General features: G+C 42.3%; 1 protein-coding gene and 1 pseudogene across 1 annotated transcript in view; both read left to right on the forward strand.

The window, feature by feature from the left end:
* Positions 1-3,505, forward strand: part of ATXN7L1 (ataxin 7 like 1) — a 222,277-nt gene extending 218,772 nt beyond the window's left edge. Inside the window, exons 11-12 of the mRNA XM_063099843.1 lie at positions 1,407-1,481; positions 3,212-3,505. Of these exons, the coding sequence (XP_062955913.1) occupies positions 1,407-1,481; positions 3,212-3,253 (117 nt within the window). The 3' untranslated portion in view covers positions 3,254-3,505. The remainder of the gene's footprint in view (positions 1-1,406; positions 1,482-3,211) is intronic.
* Positions 3,506-8,189: 4,684 nt separating this feature from the next.
* Positions 8,190-8,734, forward strand: LOC134380912 (large ribosomal subunit protein uL22-like; annotated as a pseudogene).
* Positions 8,735-15,244: the final 6,510 nt, after the last annotated feature.

A 15,244-nucleotide genomic window follows, 5' to 3' on the forward strand; every position in this document is an offset into this window, starting at 1 on the left:
GTTTTAGGTAAAGTTCTAACAGCTAACACTTTCGTGATGGGCTCTGTTCCAAGCACTTTACATATATTAACTCATTTAATAACTACCTGTTATTATCCCCATTTTACAAATGAGTAAACCAAGGCACAGGAAGGTTAAGCAAGGTACCCACAGTCACCAAGCAAGTAAATAGTAGGGCTGGGATTTAAACCAGGCAGTTTGGCTCTGGAGTCTGGGTTCTCAGCCTCCTTGCTATTAATGGGAAGCCTCTGTATTAGTAAAATGTTGCTCTGTGGATCCTTTGGTAGGACCATATGAAATGCTTAATAAACACTATGAAATAGCCAAACTGGTGGTAAAAAGACCCAGACAAGCCTCCACCAGAGAGCGTTCATCAGGAGGGGAATCAAAAATACTGACACATTTAAGGCTGCCTTGGGTCTAGTCAAAACTGACTCTAATACAGGTGATACCTCAGTGCTTCTTACCAGGCCATTAAGAAAAGGCTTTGACCAGGGTCACCACCAGTGATTTCAAGTGCTGGGTAAAGGCGAAGGCCTTTGGGATCTGTGTTGATTCTCCTAGGAGATGGGGAGAGGCAGAGCATGAGGCTGAGAAATCCAAAATGAACCTATGCTTTGGGGACAACTTGGGGACCCATTTAATTGTATCTGGTAGGTGTAAGGCCAGAATTTGCCACTGAGGTATTGAACAAAAAACAAAACTGTGAATATAAGACAAATGTCTTTATGCAAAGGCAAGTTCACAGGCCAAAGGCAAGAGCTGCCTTTGCCAACAAGACAGGGACAGGGGGTAGCACCTGGCGTCGGCTCCCGGCTCAGGCACAGCGCCCTGCCCTCCCCTGCACTTGAAGGGGAAGCGCAGCGACGTCCTGCTGTTTTTCTGAGGAACAGCAGTGTGTGTGCTGTGTCTCCTGGCTGGGAAAACTGAGCCAGAAAAAAACCCAGGCATTCTATCTGCAGTTGGTCCAAGGGAGTGTGGGCTAGAAATAAGACAGGTCTGGGACTGAGGGGAACTGAGGACCAGAAGTGGCTGAGCTTGTGTGACCCCTTGTGGCAAAGATGGGCCTCTGCCAAGTTAAGTGCTCCCAGGAGGGGCCAGGCTTCAACCAGATGCCTTCATCTTCATCCCTGAAACGTGCTGTCTGTCCATCTGGGGAGCAGAATTAGGAGTTCCCCCCTATTCTGCTTTTCCTCTGGGAAGGAGAGAAGCATTCTCGAGGCTCCCTGTGAAACAGTCTCATTTTCTCTGCCATTTAAGATGGAAACACCAGTTCCGAATCGACGTGAGGGAATGAGGCACGTTATGACGCAGCCCTCCCCCTTTCCCCTAGTGACACGTGGTGTCGGTGGCCTTTCCCCAGCCAGCGTATGTGGCTGAGTGGGGGCTTCACTGGTGTCTTTCAGGTTGGGAAAAGTAGCAGCCTAGCTTTGTCACAATCCAGTCCTTCAAGCATACCCAGCCCAGGACACAGCCGGCAGGTAAGTGGGGGACAAAAATACATATGATTATCATAGGACAGAAAGAGGGTGGGCACTGGGGTCAGTCCCTGGTTCAAACTCCATCTCTAGTTGACAGCATGGCCACCTGGCTCCCAAATAGCTTGCTAGTTATTAGCTGTGTGCCCTTGGGCAAGTCACTTAACTTCTCTGTGCTTCTGTTTCTTTGTCTATACCATGGGGATCATAATGGCCCCTACTTCATATGGCTTTTGTGAGGATTAAATTAGTTTATTCAAATAAAACCTCTGGAAAATGTCTGGCACATAGTAAACACACAAGTGTTAGCTGTTATTATTACCAGCTATAGGCTCTTAGGCAGATGACTTCTCTGAGTCTCAGTTTTTTCATCTGTAAACAGCAAAACTGACACCCACATCTTAAGGCTATCATGAAAATGAGGTAAGAGGATGCTGACTAAAGGGCCTTGCCCACCACGTAGATCAGTCAGTGCTTTCTCAAAGGCCTCTGGTGAGCTGTAGCTACTAATCAGGGTGCGATTTCATGGACATTCAGGATAGACTTAGCAGTTTTTATAAACTTGAGGTGTGGGTTATCAATGTATAAGCCCAGTGATAAATGATTTCCCCAATAGAGAGTGTGTGTGTGTGTCTGGAGGAGACGGGGGGTGTGTGTGTGTCTGGAGGAGACGCGGGGGTTGTCCTCTTACACATGATTGGAGTATGTGTGTGTATGTATATACATATGCGTATATACATATATATACATATACTCTTATAGTTGTGTTATGTTGTATTAGGTGTGCTGTATGTTTTATAGACACCAATGTGTTAGTCTGCATTTTGCCCTTTGGGATTTCCCCACAATGCTTGGATAGAGTTTGCGCAAAGATTATGGGAAAACAGTTTATGTATCCCCAGATCAAGGAGAGTCTCCCCACATTTTGAATCACAGCGGCCTTCTTTGTGCCTGTTCACCTGCAGCCCACATCTGCTAGTGTGAGGAGGTAGGCATGTTTATGCTCAGGCAGTCAGCCTCTGTTTGCGGGGCCTCTTGCTGAGGTTGCTGAGCGTACCTGGAGACTGCACTTTCACCCTTACCAAGCATGGCCTGCATGTGCCCAGAGCTCCAGGCGCACTTGCTGGGAACCCAACATGCTGGCAGGCAGCCTTAACAAATGTAGTAATACTGACAATTGCTACCACTCATTGAGGCCTTTCCCTGCAGGAACTGTGCTAAGCCCTTTCCAGATATTACATACATTTAAGCCTTTTAACAACCCCAGGAGGGTCAAGATAATTACATTCACGTTATAGATGAAGATGACTGGGCTGAGTAACTTGAACCCAAAATCTCTCTCTCCAAAGCCTCTAGGTTTAACCCAGCACTATACTTCTTCCTTAGATAATTCACTATGTCATCTGTAGGTTATGTAGGAAAAGGTGAACCAATAGAGAAAAAAATGAAGACATCAATTGCTCCAGTCCTCTCTCCTGGAGAAGAATCCCATGAATGTCCACTACATTCATCCCTGGGTTTTTCTCTAGAGCTAGGATCTTTGTGACTACCTTCCATATATGGAGTCCTTCATGTCCATCACTTCATTTGCTTATTCCAGCTGCCCTTTGCCATATACAGAAGTGGGCTATTATCTTTTCTATTATACATGAGAAAACTGAGGCTCGTCCTTGGATTCTCATGGGTAATCCCAAACGTATGGTTTTGAAACAAATTTTTCTTTTCTTTCCTAGAAGAACACAAACAGAACGGGCAGGATAAGGACTCTTCCATAACAAGACTATGAAGCCCCTTCCAAACCAATTCTTGGCTACCAGATCCCACCCCAGGAGGCCATGGTGGGAGGAGGAGGGAGAGGAGTGGGCTGTGGGGGAGAGTCTATTTCCTGTGCCCTACCTGTGGCTCTGGCCTTTCTTCTTTTTTTAATTGACCAGTTTTTAGTTTTGAAGAAAAAAGGGGGAAAGGATGTGAATTTGAAATTTACAGAAAACAGTACCAGTGTTTTGTTTCCATCCTCTTTCCTTTCATTTGCCATGTTTATAAATTCTTCCAAATCTGGGGTGTCTCCCCTAGTTCCTGATGCTGCTACAGCACCATCATTTTGCTCCAGCCATGAGAGCAGGCACTGCAGAGTGTCAGTTCTGGCTGGCACCGTCTGAAGCTCTTGAACTTTATCACATGCAGAGCTCTTTTCCTCTCTTGTTCTCCTCCACCACATCCCTTCCAGCCCTCCACCTTCCACTCCCTAGGTCCCTACTGGCCATCAGAAGGAGCTGGCTCTCACAAGCTCCCCTCTGGACACATGCTGGGGGGAGGGGGACTGTGCTGGGGAGGAGCCTGTGCCCAGGCAGCTGAGAGCGGAGAGCTGGAAGGTGGGGAGTGTGTCCTCAGGTTTCTACCACCCACCACGCTGGAGTCAAATGCCAGGGGCAAAACTGAGAACAGCAGCCATGTAATGATGTGGTTTACCCAAAACCACTGTCCAGCTCAGAAAGGATATACCAGGTCAGGGACAGGGACTGGAACTGGCCTGGGAGGACAGCAGGAAGCAGAGCATGGGGTAGGGGACATTATCCCTCAAAAGATGGTGGGAACCAGGTGACTATGTTGGTGTGAGCTTGTTAGGAACACACTCTGCAGAATCTCTTCCAGGGCACAGTGTGCAAGTGCCCAAAGCTGGGGGAGCCAGAGAGGAAGGAATCCCAGGGAAAATATCGTGAGAACCCAGAAAGCCACTCCATGAGGAGGCACAGTGACCACGGCTGCTGAAGGTTCTCAAGCTGCCCTCTAGTGCTAGGAAGGGTGCTCCAGAGGGAAGCTTCCATGGAGGGTTATGTGTCAAACCCCTTGTGAGAATAAATACTAGTATTTCTCACTCACCCCTGTGTCCTGGGCCATAGAGACCCGATGGGATCATCACACCCCTAGATCAGCTCATCCTACATGACCAGATACCCTGACTCAGAGACAGCCACCCCTAAGAAGGAGTGGTAAGGACAAGCCACCATTCCGTGAAGAAGAGCCATTTGGAAAAGGCAAAGACAGATGCTGGAGCCCTGCAACTTTAAAACTATTCACACTGGAGTTTTGAAAGAAACAGCAATACCATAAGCTCTAATAGGGAATCATAATCAGGAAGGAATCCACAGTCTAAAATAGGTTTTCTGTGCTATTAATCATGTAATTTTGCATACAATGTATAGCAAAGGTACTAGGAGGTTTTGCTTCATCCTTAAATCAGAAATGAATGCCAGTTTCGCATCTGGGCACAACCCTCACCCCCCACCCTGAAGTTTTCCTTTTCTCTCCCATTCCCCCAACCCAAAGATCAGACTACTGTTGAGTTTCACCACATAATTAGAATCTGCAAAGACGGGAGGCAAACGGAGTGATTTGCATCAATGGAATTGCACTGACAGTGTTTCTTATAGGATTCCTAAATTTTTTAATATAAAATGAAGATTTTTTTAAAAATCAGGAGTTGATATTAAGTACCAGGAAATTAGTTTGGATGATTTCATTTTTATTTCTACAGTGTTAAAAGTGCACTTATAAGCCGGTTTATTTACGTCTTAGGAAAAAGAGACTGCAAATTGAAGGGACAATTGTTACTTTTTCTTTTTTTAAAAAAGGTTAAGGCAGATTTTAAGACTTATAAATGTTTAAGAAATTATAAACAAGGTTAGACCCTTTGAAAAAAAAGTTTAGAAGATATTCTTAAAGTAAATTTTTATAGTGTTAATTTTGTAATAATTTATGTTTTACTATATTACAGAGCTAACTGACCAGAATAGTTTCAGAAACAATATGAAACTTAGGAAAGTTTAAGCAATGTTTATATTTTTAAAATGTTCTTTGAATTATGTTTTTATTGTACATTTCTTCAGACTGAAAAGTATGTACATATCTTTGTTATTTTTGCACAATTTTTGTCTTGTTCGGTTTTAGGCATCTGTTGTTTTTTATAATTTATTTTGAGTTGTAAAACTTGCAGGAGTAAAAGCAAAACAAAACAAAATCTCAGCAACAGAATAACCCTCTGATTTATAAACTCACTCAAAGAGGGAAAACAAAGGTTGAGAGATGAAGTGGCTGCTTCTAAGAAATAACGTCTCAACAGGGACTAAAGGAGCAACTCAGTAGGTTTTTGAACATTTTAGCTCTGTCCATCTTGCATTGGAAGCTGGAATAAAGAGGCTCCCCACTGAATGCTGCTTACATTGTGGAAAGACTGGCTGTGACCAAGGTGAGGACGTTTCTGGAAAACTGAGCAAAAAGGGAAAACCCACGGTATTTCTTCCTTCACAATCAACCACAGGTTTACTTTATTTTAATGATGTATTAAAAACTTGCAGCTTGAAAAATGGAATGCAAATAAAAGGTTTTCTTTGGGTTTGTTTTAATGGCGTTAAACTGGACCAGCCTATAAAGCATTATTAGGGTGATAACCTTTGGGCCCTACAGTTCTGCACCCCCCACCCAGCCCTCCTCCCAGCCCCTTGACTGCACACACCTGGATTTGCCTGAAGATCTCCTGACTTGTCGCCAGCCATAGAGGCTCAAAAGCTCTGGTTGTTAAGCATAACGCAATGCATAGACCTGTCAGCCATAAAAAAAAAAAAAAGCGACTTGGATAACTTGTATGCCTTCTTTTGTATCAATGTACCAATTGTAAATAATGCTGATCAACCTTTGTAGAGAATAGTTTATACAGCATATTCTATTATTGCTGATTCTCAGTGAACTCTTGTTTTAAAAAAGGAAAAAAAGAAATTTTCTATTTACACCTTATATTTTGTTATGCTGTCAGCCCATGGCACTTTAACAAAACTCTGTGGGTTTTACCTAGCTGGTCAGTCATGGGGTATATGAAATAACTGTTGTTGCACAGACAAGAATTTGCACCTGCTCATTTGTCCTTTCCTACTACCGATTTTAGAACCTTTTCCAGAAGAATTTTGAAGAAAGCATGTCCAACCATTCTAAACAAAGGCCACACTTGTGGAGTGGGTTTCTTTTCTACGATCCATATTTTGTAACACTAAGTATTTTCCTCCTTTGTCCCGCACCTTTATGTATTAGCACTATCAGATAGAATTCATTCCATGCCTGTGATATTGTAAGCAGAATAAATGTCTAAAGTAGGTGTAAATAGTAAATTCTATGGCTTACAGTTTTAAAAGGAAAGAACAAACATGTATCTATTGATACTGCCATGGTTCAGCACCAGGCCCAGAAATATTCTCCAGTGAGCGATGGTATTTTTTTTTTTTTTTTTTGCTTTTTTTTTTTTTTGTAACATGGCTTTGTAAATAAAATAATTTATATGTTTGTAAAACAAGGTCTTTGGGTTTTCATAAAATTTAAATTTTCAGTACTGTGCTTTTTTTTTGTTTTGGGTGATGGTATTCTCACATAAGCACCTTCCTGCTAGAACATACATCTGTGGCAGGAAATGATGGAAAGTAGAAGTGAATTCATTCAGCAAATATTCATAGGGTGTCCTTCCTGTGCCTGCCCCTGAGCTAGGCTCCGTATGCTCAGTGATGAGAAATAATCCCAGCTGCTCTCCAGAAGCAGCCCGGTGTATGGGGGTGGGAGGGGGACATTTGTTTTAGTCCGTTTTGTGTTGCTATAGCAGAACAACCTGAGACTGGGTAATATATAAAGGAAAGAGGTTTATTTGGCTTACGATTCTGGGACAGCTGCATCTGGCACAGGCCTCAGGCTGCTTCTACTCATGGCAGAAAGTGGCAGGCAGCTGGCGGGTAAAAGCAGATCACATGGTGAGAGGAAGCAAGAGAGAGAGAGAAGGTGCCAGGGTCTTTTTAAGCAACGAGCTCTCCCGGGAACAAATAGAGCAAGAACTCACTCATTTATACCCCCTCCCCCAGGGAGAGCATTAATTCATTCATGAGGGATCCGCCCCCATGACTCAACTCTCACTTTCCAACACTGCCACATTGGAGATCAAATTTCCACATGAGTTTTGGAGGGGACAACGCATCCAAACTCCATCAACATTAAACACGCAATCCAATGTGGAATTACGGATTGTGGCAAACGCTGTGGTGGGAAGAACTGAGTTCTATGAGAGAGAAAGTCACAGGAGAAACTGATGTAAAAATGGAGGTGGTTGGGGAAGGGGGCTGTCAGGGAATTCTCTCTGAAGTGACCTGAAGGCAGAGATCACCCAAGGTAGGAAAAGCTTGGTAAGTTCTTGGGGCTTAAAGAGACTCCACTCTGGACAGAGCAGGGGCAGAGAGATGGACAGGAGGCAGGGACAAGGGCACAAAAGGCCTCATAGAGTTTGGATTTTGTGCTAAATTCAATGGGATTCCTTTGAAGGGTTTTAAGTAGGGGCATGGCCGGATTCGATCTGCTAAAAGGGTCCTCTAGCTGCTATGTAGAGAATCAATTGGAAGTTGTTACAAGAGACCACGTGAGAGAGAATGTAGTGTGAGCCCCAGGATGATAACAGTAGCTCTAAAGAGTGGATTCGAGATATTAAATTGTCAAGACTTGCGTAGAGAAAAAATGACCCCTAGGTTTCTGGTAGAGCAATAGTGTTGAGTGTAGATGCTGTTTCTTCAGATGTGGAAAACCAAAGGAGGAACTGGTCTTTTAGGGGCCAGCAGGAGGAATGCTGAGTGAAGATCAGTAGTTCTGTCTCGAGCTCTTCACGTAAGCAGCTGGGGTGATGTCTGAACATGGTTCAATGTTCACCCATAAAGGCCCACAGAATCAAGCACATCAAGAGATTCAAGTCTTCATGTTCACTTCCAGAACACCAGTGAAACTGCCCAAGTTATCAAGGGTGTACATATCCAAAAAGCCACCAAGTATCTGAAAGATGTCCCTTTACAGAAGCAATGTGTACTGTTCCATTGTTACAGTGGTGGAGTTGGTAGGTGTGCTTAGGCCAAACAGTGGGGCTGCACACAGGGTCAATGGCCCAAAAAGAGCGCTGAATTTTTGTTGCACATACTTAAAAATGCAGAGAGTAATGCTGAATGTAAAGGTTTATATGTAGATTATGTGGTTGAGAACATCCAGGTGAGAAAATCACCCAAGATGTACATCGTACTTACAGAGTTCATGGTTAGATTAACCCATACATGAGTTCCCCTTGCCACACTGAGGTGATCCTTACTGAAAATGGACAAATTGTTCCTAAACCAGAAAAAGATTTTGCACAGAAGAAAAAGATATCCCAGAAGAAACTGAAGAAACAAAAATTTATGGCCTGGGAATAAATTCAGCATAAAATAAATGCAAATAATTGTTTGGTTTTTTTTTTTACGTTCTTTTTTGTACATGTATGTTTGCTCATGTAGGAAATTACTGGGAAACATCTCTGCTGCCATGTCAAGAAGGCATGTTATACATATGACTGAAGCTCTCAGCAGGTCTAAGTTGGAGGCATTAATATGGGAATCTGGAGCATATAAATGGATGTTATTTAGCGCCATGGGTATGGTTGTGATTACTTGATAGGATGAAAATGGAGAAGAGCGGAACTTTAGAGGCTGGGTAGAAGAAGAAAGACAGCAAGGAACCCCAAGATGAAGCATTCACACAGAGAAGGGAGACCCCAACAGAAAGTGGTTCCCTGGTTTTAGACCTCCCTTCGTCTTCGTTTTTGGTCCTCGTTGCTCAGAAGAGCTATTGAAAAGTTTATACTACTGCAGTTCAGCAGAAAGGAACAGAGCTAAGTAATGAAGAAAATGCCTCCTCTTGAAATGGGTATAATGCCGGAAATAGAAGCTATAGAAAGGTTTAAGAATGATATAACACAGGGGCTTAACAACCTATATCCAGTGATAAAGAAGGGAAGGTCAGAGAGATTGAAAAGTATCAGGGAGTTGAGAGAGTTCATAGAAATGTACAAGCTGGATTGTCCACAAAGTCAAATTACTGAAGTAAATGCAAAACAAGAGAAAGTCTTTCAGAAAACAGAGAAAAAGGGAAAAGAGATCAAGAGGAGAAAAAGAAGAGACATAGAGAGCCAGCCCAGAAGATACAATCTGTGCATGATAGGAATACCTAAAACAGAGGACAAAGCAAGAGGAGCTGAAACAATAATTAAGGGACTAATTGCAGAAAATTTTCTGGAGTTGAAGAGCAAACTGGATCTACAAATGGAAAAAGCACACAGGGTACCTTTAAAATTTGACAAAAAGAAAGTAACCCCTAGACATATTCTGGTGACATTTTTTAATTTCAAGGATAAAGAAAAATATCTACAAGTATCCAGATAAAGAAAGCAAGTTACCTATAAAAGGGCAAAAGTGAGGCTGACCTCAGATTTTTCTCTTGCAACTCTAAATTCCAGAAGACAATGGAACAATATCTACAGAGTTTTAAGGGAAAATAATTTTGAACCAAGAATTATATACCCTGCCAAGTTATCATTTCTGTACAAAGGCAACTGGAACATATTCTCAAATATGACATGTTCAAAAATATGTCAACCAAGAACCTTCCCTGAGAAATTTGCAGAGAACATAAACTAAAATAAGTCAAGAGTATGTATAAAAGAATTAATGGTAAGCATTAGAACTAGTTAAGGAGCATTAAGTTTTTTTTAAAAAAAGGATGACCAGTAAGGGGATCTTAACCCTTGACCTGATGCTGTCAGCACCACGCTCTCCCAATTAGGTAACCAGCCAACCCTATACAGGGATCCGAACCCGTGGCCTTGGTGTTATCAGCACCACACTCTCCCAAGTGAACCACAGGCCGGCCCTTGGAGCATTAAGTTTAAATTGTCATATATAGGGTAATAAAAATATATACAAAAATGTATTTGTAAGATGGCTCTAAAATTTCAGTTTATATACTTTTTTGGGGGAGGTGGCTGGGCAGTACAGGGATCTGAACCCTTGACCTTGATGTTATCAGTTTATATAGTTTTAAACTGTGAAAGGGCATGCCAGTGTTCAATATATTATGGAAATAAGTACTGTTTTATTTTTAGTATGTAGTATTGTAGATAAAAATGTGTGTTCTTAAACAATATAAGTAAAATAAAAGGCTTTGTCACTGTGGACAAGACAAGTAGAGTAAGGCATTCTAAATGCTAATCTGACAAAATTGGAAAACAGTATAATTTTACTTTATAAATGTATTTTATTTACTTTATTTAGAGAAAAAAAGTAGCAAGTTTGTCTATAATGTAAATACTGATAGTATAAAAAGAAAACTTCCAAATCACTGGTTGGGGTGGGGTGGATATAACTTCATTTTATGTACATGTTGCATGGGGAAAAACAGTAGTTGCTTCATGATATAAGTAAATTTGACATTGAAATAAGTGTTACAGAAAAAGCAAAACATATAAATTCCAATATTTTGGGTTGGAAAGGAAATTGTAAAAAAAATGACAAGAAAATATAGCAAAAGAAAAACAGCAACGAAACATTAAAATTAGCATAAAATTCATTGACAGAGGTACAGATGAGTTATACTCATGAACCAATTAAATATTCTTACTAAATGATTCAAATTGGGTCAAAAATCAGTCTCTAGCCTGTAATATATTTGTATAAAATGAAGGATAAAAGGGTTTTAAGATACTAGGGTGCTTCAAAAAGTTCACAGAAAAATAGAACTGAGGGCTGGCTGGTTGGCCCAGTTGGTTAGAGCACAGCCTTATAATACCAAGGTCAAGTACTCAGTTCCCCATACTGTCCAGCCACCAAAAAAAGAAAAAAATAGAAAGATAATAAGTACCTAATGGAAACTATAAGTCAAAGAAATAGAGAGCAATTTTTATTAGAATCCAAGTATATGACAAGATATTTTACATTTACAAAACATACATTATGAGAGCTTCTGGTCAAGATGGCAGAATAGACAGTTCCCAGCATCCCTGTCTCCCACAAATCAACCAATTTACAACTATAACAAAGCAACAACAGCCAAGCTGGGGCTGCTAGATCTCAGAGGAAGAGGAGGAGAGATCTACGGAGAGCATTAAGGTGGGAGAAGCCATAATGAAAGAAAGAAAAAAATGCTCTGACCATTTCGAGCCCCAGTAGTATCCAGGCTGGAGCTGCTGAGTGCAGGGAACAGGAGCTGGCAAAAGCCACAGCTGTGCCCTTTGGATGAAATTACTTGGAGGCAGCAGGGGAGAATAGGGCCTTGGCGGTCCCCAGGCCAGCAAGACCACTAACAAGGTTCCCGTGGACCCACATGGGAGAGAGGAGCCACAACAGCTGAAAAAAAGGAGCCACTCAGAGGCCGGTGAGTCATCACAAATGACCAGCACACAGCCCATCCTATGGGAAGTGTTTGGAGCATGGGCGGTGGTGGAGACCAGCCCACCAGGAGAACACTGAGACACAGCAAGGACAGCCGATCTGCACCCCAGTCAGCAAAGGACCACTCAGAGGAGACTGGTCAGAAATATAGAATTGCAAGGGGTGCAGTTTGATGAAAAGACTCAGGCCCAGACCAGAGTTTCTACACAACCAAGGTGCACAGGGTCTCTAGTGAGCCAGAAGTACCTATAAAGTCAACCATTAAAACCTGAGCTGCATATAAAGCCTTCCCCAGGGAATCAGCAGCAAAGCAACAATTTAGCTCAACAACACAGCTCATGTACTGGTCCACACAGGAAGTTCCCCCATTTTAGAAGCAAAGGACAGCAAATTAGTTCCAGCATGGAGTTTAAATGGTAGGAACAGCAAATAATCTAACACAGAAATGAAAGAAAAAACAAAGTACCACAACCAGAGACAAAGTTTCATATTAACTAGTAAAGGTCTCATTTCACCAAAGAACATCTATAACACCTAGAAAGACCAGATCCCCTGGGCACCCAAGCCAGAAAGGAGGGAGGGCCAGAGACCTCAGCAATGCCCCCCGACACCTGCAAACAATCCCAAGGGTAGGGGACGAGGGCCTTGGCCAGGCCCCCCGACACGCTCAGCTAGCCCCGCGACAACCAATGAGTGGCCATAAGAAGTGCCCTGGGCTCTCCAGAGCTGGGGCAGTGGGGGGCCTTGGGCCTCAGCCATGCCCGCTCAACATGTGCAACCAGCCCAGCAACAACCACCAAGTCACAGCAAGAAGGGCCCCAGGTTCCCGAGCTGGGATGGTGGGGGGCGAGGGATTTTGCCACAAACCCCTGAAATCTGCAACCAGCCCAGCAATGACCAAGCCACTGCTAGAAGCACCCCAATCTCCCCTGTGGGAATGAGGGGGGTGCCACAAGCCTCAATCCTGCTCCTCCTCCTTCCTCCTTCTTCCATCCCATTTCCTTCCCCTTTCCCTTCTCCCTCCCTCCCAACTGCTCTGCAACATCATAGAATGTAAAAAATATTAATACAATTACATTTTCTTTAAAAAAAATTAAAAGTAAATAATAACTTTTCGTCTGTCAAAAAAATATATATACTACATGATGTAAAATTTAAGAGACTTATGTGGTAAATAACATGGCATTCATATGTAAAATACATGTTTTATGTCTTGATGTGGGTGGTAGTTTTACCAGGTTAAACTGATACACACATATTTTTAAAACTTTGTACATTTAAAATAAGTGTATTTTATGTACTTAAAATATATTAAGAAATCCTTCAATTAAAGAGAGTACATATACAAAAAAAGAAAAAGTGGTTCTCTGGAAGCAAGGACTATACGATGTTTCCAGGAAGAGCAGTCAACTGAATCAAACACTGCTGCAAAGTGAAAGAGACGGCAGCGTGTCTGGAGTTTTGTAATATGGGGGTCCTTGGTGACTATAAGTTTTCTAGGGCTACCATAAAAAGTACCACAACTTTGTGGCTTAAACAACACAAATTTATTCTCTCATGGTTCTGGAGACCAGACTTCCAAAATCCAGGTGTCAGCAGGATATGTTCCCTGCAAAGTCTCTAGAGGAAAGTCCTTTCTTGCCTCTTCCAGCTTCTGGTGACTGCCCACAATCCTTGGCATTCCTTGGCTTAGAGATGCAACACTCCAATCTCTGTCTCCACCTTTGTATGGGCTTCTCCCCTGTATTTCTCCTGTGTCTCCAATCTCCCACTTTCTTTTTCTTATAACGATACCAATCTTTGGACTTAAGGGTCACCTTAAATCCTGGATGATCTCATCTATTGATGCTTAACTTAATTACATCTGCAAATCCCCCATTTCCAAATAAGGGCACACTCACAGGTTTTGGGGGTTAGAACCCACTCCAGTGACCTTATCAAAGTGGGTATGTTGGCAGAATGGAGTGGTTTGAAGTGAGAATGAGAGCTAAGCAAGGGAATTCAGTGTGTGTAGATGAATCCTAAGGATGTTAGAAGGCACCAGGGAGTTTTGAGATTTTTGTTTGTGTGTTTTGTTTCTCAAGGGAAGAGAGACCAGATTATGATTCATATGCTGGAGAGACAGGGGTAATAAGAGAGACAGAGGTTGAAAAAGCAAGAGAAAGAGGTAATTTAAAAGAAATAGTAGTCCTTGAGAAGGCAAGGGTGAGGTGATGGCCTTTGTAGGAAGAGGGACACTTCCTGGGTAATGGAGAAGAAAGCACCTCGTGGATTCAGCGTTGGGAAGAGGGAATTCCCATGGATGGCTTCCATTTTCTCAGTGACCCTGAGGCAAGGCAAATGTGCATGACAGCTTGGGAGAAGTTAGAGAAAAGAAAGAATTAAATAATTACTAACCAAACTGGATTTTCAGACAGTGTGTTGAGAGCACATTTGAGATTTGTGATCAAAGAAGGATCCTGGTATGGAGAGGACAGCCTTGGAGAGTGGCCTGAGTACACCAAGAGCAGAAAGAGGCAGAACAGAAAACTAGAAGATGCAAATTTGAAGTTTGGCACCTAGTAGGCATGGTGCATAAATGTTTGTGGAATTGGATTGTCCAGTCACCAAACACCAGCGTGGCACTTCCAACACCAAAGACTTCTTTTGTCCATCAGTTCCCTGGGAGCTCCAGTTGCCCACCCCTGCACTGGCCTGGGTGACTTTTAGCTCCATTCTGAAAGGGGCCTCTACATTCTGTTTTTTTCCAAACCCAGGACTCTGAGAAGGCCCCTTCAAAACTAGTCGTGGGCTTGGAGAATCCATATGAAAACTGGAAATGATCTTAAAGACCCTCTTCTACAGGTGAGGAAACCGATAAACACAGAAGTTAAATGAGGTGCTAAGACTACATGGTTGGCTGATGGGCAAACCTGCTTGTTCTTTCAATCCAATGCTCTTTCCATTGTACCTGCCAGCCTCCTATAGAAATAAACTCTACCAACAGACTTTTTCTTCCTAAGCCACTGTGGATATTTCCATAATGGTGTTTTAAAATTCTATGGGCCTCCTAGTTGGTTTACTCAGGTTTCTGTAATTTATTTTACTATACTTAAATATTTTTCTCCTTTTTGGCTTTTCCCATTAGGCAATAACTACTTGCCTAATGGATTATTTCTTGCTTTCTGATCTGGTTGGGGCCATTCCAGAGCAGCAGGTTTAATGTATACATAGGTTTCTGAGCAAAGTGCCCAGGAATGTATTTTAGTAAGTTTATTTTCTATTTATTACATCTTCATAAGCTATTCAACTAGAAAAGTAAATGAGGAAGATGCAAAAAAATCTGAATGCCTCAAAAACCAAATGTTTCACACAAGTCTGAATCACAGCAGAATCACTGTGGGAAGCTTATCAACAGCTTGGAGGTTTTGCATTTATTGAGACAATTCAAAACACAAATCTGATCTGAAGTCATTAACATTGGGAAGGTTTTCTTAATTTAAAAAATCATGGAAATTTTCT

Source organism: Cynocephalus volans, chromosome 6 (genome assembly GCF_027409185.1).
Source record: "Cynocephalus volans isolate mCynVol1 chromosome 6, mCynVol1.pri, whole genome shotgun sequence".
Classification (NCBI taxonomy): domain Eukaryota; kingdom Metazoa; phylum Chordata; class Mammalia; order Dermoptera; family Cynocephalidae; genus Cynocephalus; species Cynocephalus volans.